The 12,770-nt window shown below is 58.5% G+C and overlaps 1 protein-coding gene across 4 annotated transcripts in view; it reads right to left on the bottom strand.

Annotated features, from left to right (window-relative positions):
• The window catches only part of NRBP2 (nuclear receptor binding protein 2), a 29,934-nt gene extending 23,116 nt beyond the window's left edge, over positions 1–6,818 (bottom strand). For all 4 annotated transcript variants that reach the window (XR_012631627.1, XR_012631629.1, XM_074889848.1 and 1 more), the window contains exon 1: positions 6,595–6,818. Coding sequence is in view for 2 of the 4 variants with exons in the window: in XM_074889848.1 (XP_074745949.1) it covers positions 6,595–6,711 (117 nt within the window). In the remaining 2 variants the exon portion in view is untranslated. The remainder of the gene's footprint in view (positions 1–6,594) is intronic.
• Positions 6,819–12,770: the final 5,952 nt, after the last annotated feature.

The raw sequence follows: 12,770 nt of genomic DNA, 5'->3' as shown, positions 1-12,770 counted from the left end.
TGGCCACAGCTTTTTTTGTACAGCAGGGACCAAAACTGGACACAGGATTCCAGGTGTGGCCTGGCAGGCGCTGAGCAGTGGGGTAACACTTCGTTCTCTCTGCAGAAACAGCAGGAAAGGGAAAGGGCCCCAGCACCACCCTCCACCCAGACACTGGACGGGCTGGGGTGGGAAGTGGGAGCAGGAGGTGCCCAAGGACAGGCTGGGCATGCGGCACTCCGCCCCCAGTGCCCACCAGTCTGAACTGGGGACGCAGGCCCAGGGACGGGCTTTGCAGTGCTCGTCCCCAAAGCAATGGCCGGTGCTGGCTGGTCACCCGAGCCCAGCTGGAAAACACCAACAGCCCTTTGCGGGTCAGGCAGGAGACCAGTGACCGGTATGAATTATCCAGTTTGGTGTGATTTACCCTGTTGACTGCGCCGGGGAGGGGATTTGCTCTCCTGGGGCAGCAGCACAGAGCGAGCCCAAGCTGAACAGCTGAGCCGTCAGCAGTGACAGTGACAAACCCGCCTTGCTGACCAGCACCCGGCCGCCACAACATGGCCCTTGGTGTGTTTGCTGCCAAACGCCGACGCGTCAAATGGAAGAGTGAGCCAATGAGTATTTGGTCGTCCTTTAATCCGTGTTGTAACACGACTGCGGGACACCTCCCTGGGCCCACAAGAGAAATAGAAAAGCCTCCGGGACCGTGCATGTTCTCTGGTTATGTCAGAGAAAAAGGAGACATAAAGGTGTACGAGACTCATACACCATGTCTGGCCACTGTCAACAAAAATACCCACATGAGAAAACCAATGAAAGGGCAAAAAAAGCTTGGTAAAAACAGGAAAGGGAACAAAACATGGAGAATGCCGGTAATTGTAATAGTTCTATTTGGTGACTACTCTGGAGGGAGCACAGACCGGGCAGCCTGGAAGCTGCAGGGCTGCAGGCGTTCGGGACAGGGTGGGGAAGGCAGAGGGACAGGTCGTGCCCCAGGAGCACAGCAAGCAGCCCAGGAGCACGGAGCTGCAGACAGAAAGGCATTCTTGTGGAGAACACGACTGGAAATGAAAGAGCGTGTTACCGCACGAAAAAGGACAAGTTTCTGCACTAACCTTTAGCACTTGGCTGACGTCACCACCCTCCCCAGCAGTGAGAACAAGGCAGAGGATTGTTATGGCCGGGTAAGATCATGAAGGATTAAAGGATCCTGGAAACGGAGAAAGTAACACGGGGAAAGCGGACCTGAAGCAAAAGGCAAAACAGCCCCTGCATATCACCCACCCGAAGGAGAAGGGTAACGAGGGGGACGCTGGATCCAGCATGCAAAGTCTTGCTTGTTGCCAGACCCCGGAATACACACGGAGAAGAGAACTTCACTGTCTGCTTCCAGCAAAGCTGACCTGTGCGTGAGTTCCACCACCTTAGTTCAAACAATTTCATCTTGCTTTCAGGAATACCCTCAGTTAAAACCACCCGGGGTGCCCCCACCTCCTGCGGAGCGGAGAGCAAAGCCTGGCTGATGGGCTGAGGGCAGTGGGTTTACAAATAAACTCATCCTGGAAAGTCAAACAACAGCAAACAAAAGCTGTAAAACCAGTAAGGGGTAGAAAAAAAATAGATTGCATGAAAAGAAAGAGGTAAGTCCTTCAGCTGATCCCCTCAGCTCTGGAAAAGCACTGCACAACAAAACACACTTCAAGTCCCAGTCTCCTGGGAGGGCTGGCAACAAAGCAGCTTTTAAAAATAACTCTGGTGGCAAATATTAAATACTTGGATGCTTTCCAAATAATCTATCACAGAACTGATTATCCTCACTGCAAACTGCAAACATAATTAATACCTAAAAAAAGGGAACCCCCTTGCACCTCAGTGTATTCAAATGCTTCCATTATTTTTTCCATATTTCGTTTTCATTTTCTGATCTGTGGGAACCTATAGCAACACATCAAAATCTCCCCCTCTGCCAGACTTTTTAATAACACTTTATTTTCTTTAAATTCTGCTTCAGCATTTCTTCTCTTTCTATTATTGTTTCCCTCCACCCTTGCTTTCATCCTGCTAGTTTTAGAAGTTAAAAGCTCATAGTTCAAGGGCTTGGTATCACTACCCATGCAGTCATTAACCCTTTTACTAAACAAGGTGACCAAAAGGAGAGCGATGGACTATTTCAAGCGAAAACATGACCGGCCCCTGGAGCTGGAGCTGCCAGCACCGCGAGGCAGAGCGCGGTGACAGGCAGCGATGGGGTTACAGGCGGAGAGGCAACTCTACAATTCGGTCCCGTGAACCACGGCTGAGCTTTGCCACTGCAAGCACACGCGCTCGTCTGAAGGGAGGGGGGAAAGGGCCCCGAGGAACAGCGAAGGCAACCCAGAGCCCGCTCGGTCCAGGACATCCCTGCCGGGAGCACAACAGGCACAACCAGAGACAGGTGGGAGAGATGTGGGAGAGGTCCCTGAATTAATGGCCTGACCAGCAGCGTCACCAACTATCTACTGGTCGTAGCAGTCCCCTTCCCAAGTGGATACGGGGTTTGCAAAAGCAGAGCAGCATGGATAAAACCAGTTTGTTCTGAGTAACAAGGTGCTGGGGTTATTTCAGGAAACTCTTCAGACCGGGAAAGTTGCAAAACTTCTAACATAGGCAGTAAACCAAATTTCTTCTTTCTTGCTACTCTTACTCCACAGGGTGAATGGAAAAAGTAAATGAAGTCATCAAACCAACACCGAAAAAAGCATCTCTTCCTAAATGGAAAAGTCTACAACAGCAGCATTCCTCCGCTGTGCTTCCACACCAACGGCGGGGAGAGAAATAAGAGGCAGAGCAGGGGTTGTGCTGGCACTGAACGGGAAGCCACCGGAGGATTCACATGACTGTTTCTCCACATAGGTTGCAGAGATACTGCAAGTGCTTTTATTTCCTGAACTGCTCGTGGAAATCTGTGACTTCATATCCACCACGAATATACACCTCATCAAGAGGCAAAGGAAGGTGTGAAGGGAAACAGTTTCTTCTCTGGTGGGCAGGGCCAGGCTGGGCAACCACTGAGACCCGGCGCTGGGGCCACGGCACGTTCCGGCTGCTGTGTCTGTGGCCGAGGTGGGGTGAGGAGGCGCAGCGGGGTGGTGACCCGCGGCTCTGTGTCCTCCTGGCGCCGTATGGCCACGGCCGCCATGGGCACAGCACGGACGTCATACTCGTGTACATGTGATTAACGCACGCCAGCAATTCCTCATAACCTGCTTCTCAGCCTGCACCCTGGAGCGCCCTGGTTTAAGCCCTAAGCCACCACACGGGCTGTGGCCTCTGCCCGCTCCAGCTCCCCAGGCTGCAGAAGCGTCCCAGTGCCCCGGCTCTGCTCCCTCCCACCCCCCCAGACCCGTCCTCGGAACAGCGAGACCCTGGATCCAGCACAGCGCCCTGGATCCCATGAAGGACCCGACTGTTCCGGCAAAAGCAAATTAAGGAGAACAAATAATTATAACAAATCACCAGGATAGTGAGGGAAAATCCTGACTGGCAAAAATACCTGAAGTGCTTATGGCAAAGAGAACGTGTGTTAGAACGGCTGTTCACAGAGTCACAGAATCCCAGAATCCTTCAGGTTGGAAAAGCCCCTCGGGATCATCGAGTCCAACCCTCAGCCCGACTCTACAAAGTTCTCCCCTACCCCACATCCCCCCACAGCTCATCCAAACGGCCCTTAAACACACCCAGGGATGGGGACTCCACCCCCTCCCTGGGCAGCCTATTCCACTCTCTGACCACTCTTGCTGGGAAACATTTTTTCCTCATGCCCAGTCTGAACCTCCCCTGGTGCAGTTTAAAGCCGTTCCCTCTTGTTCTGTCACTAATTCCCTGGGAGAAGAGACCAGCACCAACCTCTCTACAACGTCCTTTCAGGGAGCTGTAGAGTGATGAGGTCTCCCCTCCCCTTCTCCTCCTCACACTGAACAGTCCCAGCTCCTTCCATCGCTCCTCACAGGATTTATTCTCCAGGCCCTTCCCCAGCTTCGTTACCCTCCTCTGCACTCGCCCCAGCACCTCAAGATCTCTCTCGCATTGAGGTGCCCAGAACTGTTTGTCGGTGTCAGGAGACACCGTACCAACAGCTTACAGGCAGCAAACAGTGTTTTTCCTTCCTGCTACATAACCAAGCATCTGTGAATGCACAACAAGCTGCCCTCTTACACAAAACTTCCTCCACTTTGCAATTTAGGCAGCGCTACCACTTCCCTGTTCAAGCTCACGTACGTTTTGTCACAGCAGCTTCACAGATCCCGGACCCTGACACCTGCACTGGCTAAACAGGGTCGGCACCCAAAGGCTCCGCGAGAGGCTTGCTCCCCTGGGGCACGAAGCCCTCCCTTGGCACACGGAGGCTCGCTCCCCCAGCACACGGAGGCCTCGGCGCCACGGCACAGCTGGAGAGCAGCAGCCGGCCTCCTGCGCTGCCAACGATGCGACTGCAGCCCTGTAAGTCGTCGCCGTGATGTGCGACCGTATCACGAACCACCGAGACTCATGAGCCTTCCTGCCGCTGCCTGCAACGCCCGGGGGAGGCCAGTGGCTGTGTGGAAATGTCACCCCACCTTTGCTCCCACTCCCCCACGTGCTGCACGGGGGGACAGACCTCCAGGGGCCAGTTCCAGCCACCGCCACACCACTCCAGAAAGCTCCCTTGTCAAAATTTAATGTTAAAATACACATTGAATGTCACCATTAGGGCAAAAGAGAGGGAGATGGTTCAAGTGAGAAATGACCTCCACGTCATTTCTCTGCCAAGGACCACAAGGGGTTTCAGGCCGTTTCGGTGGGTCACAGACTAACACACATCATCCAAGAACTGCGTGAAAAAACACAACGCAACTACAGGTCAGAGGTGATTAAAGTGCGGGGCCTCAGCCAGCACCTACACCACGTTTCCACCCTGACACTTGTTTCCAGCACACAGAGGGTCATTTTAAGTCTGCAGATCTAATTACAGGAGCATCAGGGTATTCTCAGCTAAAAAACGAGTTTCCACGCCTCTTTCCTCACCTCTTCAGCTGTCCAGCAGAGCCACCGCGGGAGAGGCCGGGGTCTGTCTGTCTGTCAGCTGCGCCTGTCCCGTCACCCCACGCCTCCCCCACGGCACCGGCAGCCGGAGCTCGGGCACAGCCGGCACATGGGCAGCGGGACAGCTGATGGCGGGCGCCAGCAAAGATGGAGAGAACAACACAAGGCAAAGACAGAGCTGGCTCCGACACCTCGGATGCGCCACACGGGTGGGATCTGATGCTCCAGGAGCACCACAGACACGCAGGGGAAGGAGCCACGGGATTCTGACGGCGGTGTCGGGTCCTGGCACTCACCACACATACGCACACCGCGGGACAAGGCTCAGGCACCGGCCCTGCAGCGGGTACGCCTGATGCAAGGCCCTGACGTAGAGAGGATGTGAGGTGGTAAGGGGGTAGGAACAGAGGGTGATGTGTGGGTGTGGAAGCACCAGAGGGACATGAGAAGGGTTATCAGGAGCTCAGCAAAGCCCAGCCTGGGAACACAGCCTAAACCACGGGCAGCCTGCAGCCAGACCAGAGCACTGCAGGGTACCCACAGGCTGTTACTGGGTGACGGTGGGAAGATAAAGAACAGGATCGGCCTTGGATGGGCCCTTTTACACCTCAGGAGCTCGGTGGTCTGTCCCTCACTGCTGTCCCACCCCTGCTTGGGGTCAGGATTGACCCTCTGACTTCCATCCCTGTTCCTGGGTGCCCGCACAGAGACTCTGGCTCCACTTTCAGGGGAGATGGACACTCTGCTGATACGGGGGACACGTCTGGGAGGGGGTGACGGCAGGAGCGCTGCAGAGCCCTGCGGGACACACTGCAGGAGGCTGTGCCGAGCCCCTGGGCTGGGCAGATAAACCAAAATGGCCCAAAGCCCTCCTCTGGAGAGGAGGAACCGGGTTCTCCAGCCCTGGGGGCAGGGGGGCAGGGGCCAGCCCCCACCACCGCCCTGCCCCGCCATTGACCCGGCGAGTCCTCATTCAGTGACCCACAGTTACGGGTCTGCCACCCGCACCGCCACCAGGCCCAGCTTAAAGACTGAGCCCAGCCAGGACTGGGCTCAGCGCTGGCTCTGGCAGCGCCTGGGCTTCTTCCGACAGGGCCCACGGGCCGGCAACGAGTCGGGGGCGGCGAGTGCGGGTCCCAGCAGCAGGACACCCCACCCCGGGACATGATGAGCCTGGCTCTCCGCGCCCAGACACCCCACACCGGGCACCCCACACCGGGGCACAGCGAGCCCAGATCCCTGCACTGGCCACCCCGCACCGGGAGCCCCGCACCGGAACATGATGAGCCCGGCTCCCCGCACCGGGATCCCCGCACCGGGACACCCCGCACCGGGACACCCCACGCCTCCGACCGCCCCCAGGTTCTCCCCCACCCTCCCCAGCAGCTCGGGGGGGGCCGGTCCGCGGCCATCGCCCTCACCCGGGGCACCTGCGGCCGGTGCCGGCGGCGCTGCCCGTGCCCGGGGGAGGCGGCGGGCGGGGCGCGGGGGGGACAGCGCTCGGTGCCCGCAGGACCCGGGACCCGCCGGGCCCGGCCGCGGCGGCATCACCTGCTCCCGGCGCTTCTGCCAGCGCCCGCAGGGGCTCTCCTCCAGGATCTCGCTCTCCTCCTCGCTCTCCTCCTCCTTCTCCTGCGCCAGACGCGCGTCCGGCTCCGGCACCGCCATCCCCGAGCCGAGCCGAGCCGCGCCGAGCCGAGCCGCGCTGAGCCGCGCTGAGCTCAGCCGAGCCGAGCCCAGCCGAGCCGGGCCGGGCCTGGGGCTGACCGCGCTCAGCCCGCCCCGCCCCGCCGGAGCGGCCGCCCCCGCCCCGCCCCGAGAGGCCGCGGGTCCGTCCCACCCGCCCCGCAGCCGCGGCCGGTGCCCAGGCCGGGCCCACCCGTGTCAGCCCGCCCCACGCCGCTGCCCCCCGCAGCCCCTTCCCCCGTCACGCCGTGGCCGCCCTCGCCACCGTCCCCCGACAGCCGTGGGGCTGCACCCCCGGGGGAGCAGCTCTGCGCACCCCGAAACCGCCTCCCCCGCTCCCAGCGCGGGGTCGGGCAGATGTTTTCATTCCTCTGGAAAGTTTCTGGCTCGTTTGATGTTTTTCTTCTCCTTCTGGCCGTCTCCGGTTTCTTCCAGCACGGTCACTGCTCGTTCCACCCGCTTCCGCGTAAGCACCAGTGGCCGCTTGATAGTTGGGGAGACCCCCCCCCCCCCCGACCGTTACCCCTCTTAGCCGGGGTGGGTGACCGAGAGGGACCACGGCGAGGGTGGCTGTGGGACGAGGAGGCACCGAGGGTGCCCACCGGCTATCCTACACAAAATCCCATTCCCTGACACACTGTATAAACGAACACGAAGCCTTTCCCTGTGCGGGGCCACCACCGGGCCCGGCCTGGCCACTGCCGGGGCTGCTCTGGCAGTGCTGCCCTTGGCCCAGCCTTGCTGAGCCCGGCCTGGTGAATCTCGGCTGGTGGGCTGCCAGCCGCCCGCGCGAGCCCCGTGCTGACCCTGCCAGACCCTGCCAGAACCCCCCACTGCCTCCTGGCCTGTGAAAGTGCATCCCGGGCCACCCCCAGGCACACGCAGCCTCGGTCCCGAGCCCAGGGCCACCAGCCCCATGTGCTGTGCCTGCCAGCCAGGGCCTGTAGGCAGCTAAACCCCTGGTTCTTATCAAAGGGGAAGGCAGAAGTTCAGCTGGGAATGAGCACAAGGACAAGGAATAAAAGGGTTGGAACTGAACATACAACACACCGCAGAGCCCGGGTGCTGGTGCCCTGCGAGCCCTTGGCGCTCCTGCCGCAGCCCCCGTCCTCCGCGCGCTCCGGTTCCCCCTTGCAGCCCTGCCAGCTGCCGGTTCAGCTGTCCCTGACGGGGGTAAGCCTGCACTGGGAGCGACCTGTCAGGTTTAACTTTTTACTTTTTTAAGTAAAAGCTCTGTCCCAACAAGGAAGACAGGCCAAATGTACACCAAAAGAGATGTGGACAAATAACTGGCCAAAAGGTAAAAAGCAGTGCTCAAACCCACCGAAGGCAGGAACCTGGGCAGCAGATACGTAGAGCCCCAGGATGATGGGGGTCTAAATGGGGTCACTGGAGGGACAGGACTATAGTGAAAATGCGAGATTTGTTCTCTGCGGTAGCATTTACTCTGTAGGAAGCCTTTCTTTACAGGCCAGTCAGCGGAATCGTCTCAAAACGCAGTGACAAAAGAACAGATTCTGTAGGAATGGTGACAAACGGCCAGGCTGGGATCTGTGCCGGGAGGTCTGGAGGAACACAAACGTTTCGTGGCCAGAGTATGTCCTGCGGTACCGAAGGCAGGCTCAGCGCCGGCGCCGCTTTTCAACACGTTCCTGAACAACCCAGAAAAGGGATGAACAATGAGTCGGCGGAGTTTGTTCCAGAGGGTCAGCTCTAAAGTTGGCTCGAAGGGCTGCAGAGGCTCTTGGGACACAGGGAGGGTGTCAAAGGTGTGGACGAACCCCCACAGGAAACTGCTCAGCTCGGAGAGCAACAGCCGAGCCGGGGACACGCGACTATGAGCTCGGTGTGCGGGGTGGAGAGATGGTCAGTCACCATTCCACACACAACGGGAGCCAGGCTGCCTGATGAAAAGGCTAGGTGAGAGCTGTAAAACACATCACTGGGAGTAATTTTTTACTGAGTGTTTCTGGGGGTAAAATGTTCGTGGGTGACACGCTGTGGAATTCATTGCCATAGGGTGTTTACAGCGGCCAAAGTAGAAAAGCATTTTAAAAGCCATTAGGCAAATTTGTGGGAGAAAAATTGATTGAGGGCTATTAAACACAGAGACGCAGATGTAGCCTCTGGCTCGAGAGGGCTCTAAGCTGCGGATTGTCAGGAGCTCTGAGTCTGCAACGGATGAGATATTGCTCCGTCCCTGCTCTGGTTCCTGCGCTCTTCCTCTTGGGAGCTGCTATTAGCAACCTGCAAAAAGAGGGTGCAGGGGCATGCGGGGCTTAGATCGGGCCCAGAGGTGCTGCTCTCTTGCCGCTCTGTGCTTTCTGCGGAGGAAATGCTTTCGGCCGCCACGTGTTCTTTGTGGATCTCTGCTGTTTTCGTTTCACACGTGCAGGACGTGTCCTCAGCTGGGTGGTGCTGTGTCCCTGGACTGGCCACACTCTGTGCCTAGGCAGCTCACACCCAAATCCTTGAGGTCCTTTGAGGTATTGAAATTGCCCCCAGCAGCGTGGATTGGCTCCGAGTGCTGCGTGCTCAGCCTGTGACACCCTCATCTTCTTCGGACACGTCAGGGCAATGAGAGGTGATGCTGGGTCAGGGGGTGTTCCCCCAGCAGCGATCGCCCTCTGTATCAGCACTGCCCCCTCATCCCCACCCGGACAATGCCCCTACATCCCACTGCCTCTTCCCTCACCCCCTCATCCTAAGTGCCTCATCCCACAGGATCACAGAACCATTGATGCTGGAAAAGACCTTTAAGATCATCAAGTCCAACCGTTAACCCAACACGGCCAAGGCCACCACTAACCCGCGTCCCCAGGCGCCACCTCCAGTCTTTTACATTCCTCCAGGGATGGTGACTCAACCACTTCCCTGGGCAGCTTGTTCCAGCGCTTGACAACCCTTTCGGTGAAAAAATTTCTCCTAATAGCCAATCTAAACCTCCCCTGGCACAACTTCAGGTTGTTTCCTCTTGTCCTATTGGAGTAAACTTCTTTATCTTCCTTCTATGACTTCCTTTTTCTTTACTGGATAACACATAGTGGAGCATATTTGTCTTGCTTGTTCATTTTCAGGCAGAAGTCATACGGTCTTTCATGTGCTGGCTGTCCTGACTGTCACATAACCAGCAAGCAGGAGAAACCTGGTCTGTGCTGGTGGCCCCCACGCTCTTGTACTGAATGTGACCCCCCGACACAGCTGTCTGTGACCCCCCGGCACAACTGTCTGCCCTGGGCTCTGCTCCAGGTTCACGTTGTTGGCCATTCAGCTGTGAAGTCCCACGCTCACTGGTGGGCAGGGCGGTGCAGACACCCTGCATCGCACTGACCCCTGCCCAGGACCCCTCCCCAGCCATGCTGGGGAGATCCACCGCGACCAGCTGCCACATCTGCCAGCCTGCCTGTGCCCGGGAACAGGGGAAGGGACCCTGGGGAAGGGACCCTGGGGAAGGGACCCTGGGGAAGGTCCGCATGCGTCCTGCAGCGCAGAGCCATGGCGGGAGTGCTGCTGGCGGGACAGCAAGCTCACCTGCTGCTGCCTTGAACCCCTCTTTCCTCCAACTCCTCTTCGGCTGTCCTGACGAGGGGTGCAATGGAGTGTCTCCATTTGGGCTGGGGCTCTCAGCTGCGGAGGTTGGGGATCTCAGACAGGGAGATTAACGGGTCTAAAGGTACGGGCTTTGGTTTCCATTCAGGATTCCTGCACAACGGATTTGCTGCTCGGGGTGAGTTCTCCTTCCCCACCGCCCGGAAGGGCAAGCGGAGCAGCTCTGCTCAGCAGCCCCTGGACAACGGGGCCCTGGGAGCTGCGGAGCTGCGGCTCCTTTCTGCTCCCATCCAGTCTCACCAGGTGACCCGGGCACTTCTACCTCCAGGACGGTGGCTTGAACTGCGCTGCCGTGCTCCCAGCCACGGTGTGACTGGAAGAGCTCAGAGGCTCTGAAAGCTGCTTTACAGCCTGGCAGTCCTGAGGGGTTTGTCTGGCAGAGACGTGCAGCTCGGCAGGAGCTCCTTGCTTTATTTAATGTGGATCCCAGGTTGGTGTCATTCTGAATGTGCTCTGACTTTAAACTGCTGAAGTCTGAGGGGATTTCTGAACCCCTTTCAGGGTTAGTTGGCTTTTATTTCTTTCCAGAATGCTCTGCAGGTTTTGCAGGAAAGCCCAGGTGACACTGCACAGCTGGGACTGTCCCCCCGCGCAGGAGCTGGGCACCCACGTCGTCCTGCCCGGGCACTGGTGTTTACGGTACCGAGGTCTGGGCTGAACCTCCCCGTCTCCCTTCCTCCCCTCCCTGCTAGGAGGCCCCTCTTGGCTTGCCGTCTATTTTTATCCGCATTTGATGGAGAGAGCTGGGATGTAATGACGTCACATGTTTTTGCACAACTTGCACTTTGTTACGGTTTAAGGTTCAGACTAGGTGCCAGGCTGACTCTGTGAGGCTGACAAACATCTTCCCTGCTGCTTTGTCTTCTTGCAGCGCATTTGTTAGTGGTTTCTGCAGGGCAAACATGTGGCCGGCACATAGCTTCCTAGGAATCTGTTTGTGTTTACCGAGTTAATACACCAGGCTCTGACCTCCGCTGTTCCGCAGCTCCCCGCACAGGTCCTTCACAAACACGTGACCTACACAAGCCCGTAACCCGGCCGTAACCCGCGGGTGTCAGCGTGGAATTCAGAGTGTGAATTCACAGGAGGGCGCCCGGGCCAGCGTGCGTTCGGCGCTGCAGGACCAGAGCTCTCCTGGGCATAATGCAGAGCAGTTTCCTGAAAATACTTCTTACAGCTATTACTGCTGAAAGCATCTCCGCTGTCACCCCTGGGACGGCACCTACTTCTGCCAACATCTTGGGGCAAAGGTCAGGCCAGAGAGCTTGGACTTTTATAACCTTTGAGCTCTGCCTGTGTCCCGCCGGCAGCACCCACGCAGTGCAGGGAACACGTCTCCAGCTCTTGCCTGAGTGCAAAGCGACCCGGCGTGCGTAACGCTGCCCCAACAGCGGCCAGGCGGCCCGCGGGAGCAGGGCGCAGCGCGGGGCTGTGTGCTGGGGCGGCGTTGGCTGTAACTGGCCATGGCTCAGTGCTGAGAGTGGGATGGCTCGGGTCTGCTCGGGAAGGCTCTGCATCGGCGGGGCAAGGCAGGGGCTGTGTGACCACCTGCAGACATGAGAGCACAGCTGTGGGCTGCAGGATGGGATCGTCCCAGTGGCCAGAGGCCGGGGGGCATTGTGGGCAGGGAGGAAGGTGTCCCTGTGGGGCAGCGGGGTGTGGAGGGGAGCAGGGCCAAGGGCAGGGGTGGCAGAGGGAGGTGGGGGCCAAAGCCCCAGGAGCTCGGTCAGTCATTGCCCTGCAGGAGCCGGCTGTCAGACCGGGCGGGCGTCTGCTCTGACAGTTACTCCCACCACAGAAGGCTGGTTTTATTTCACCCGTTGCTTGTCACTGGTCATACACAAAGGGCGCCTGGTTTGTGTCAGACCTCGCTGCCTGCTCTCCCTTTCTTGGCAGGCTCCCGCAGGCAGCTGAGAGGGCTCGGTGCTGCTCTGCAGCCCTGCCAGGCAACTCCATCAGAGTTTCCTGACTGCTCGCCTCTTTCCTGCTCTCAGGCCGTGGTTTCTGTCTGTAAATCTCAGCTGGTTCCTTTAGGTCCCCTTCCACTTCGCGTCCCTGCTGCTCCCCAGGATGCATGACCCCCCCGGACCCTCCCACAGGAGCCCCTTGTCCCTGGGCGAGCTGGGGGGGCTCCAGGCCCAGCCCCTGCTCCAGCTCTGGGGTGCTGTTGGGTGCAGGGAGCAGGGACGGGCAGATTCTGTGGCTGCGGGGCAGCGAGGTGCGCAGGGGGACCGCAGAGAAATGCTGCAGCTGCTGGGGCCCTGCCACCACTCCAAACCACTCCCCGTGCTGCCCAGGGGGCTCCAGCCTGGAGGGCTTTGAGGGAAATCACCTTTTCTTTGCTGTTACAGCAGTAAGGAGTTACATGTAGCTGGGGCTATCGCATCATAGCTGGGGAGTTCCCTGTTCCAACAGCCTTAAAACACTTTTTT

The sequence above is a fragment of the Strix uralensis genome, chromosome 1, assembly GCF_047716275.1.
Source record: "Strix uralensis isolate ZFMK-TIS-50842 chromosome 1, bStrUra1, whole genome shotgun sequence".
NCBI lineage: Eukaryota > Metazoa > Chordata > Aves > Strigiformes > Strigidae > Strix > Strix uralensis.
Note: the sequence above shows the minus strand (reverse complement) of the source record. Positions and strands in the feature narration are given on the sequence as shown.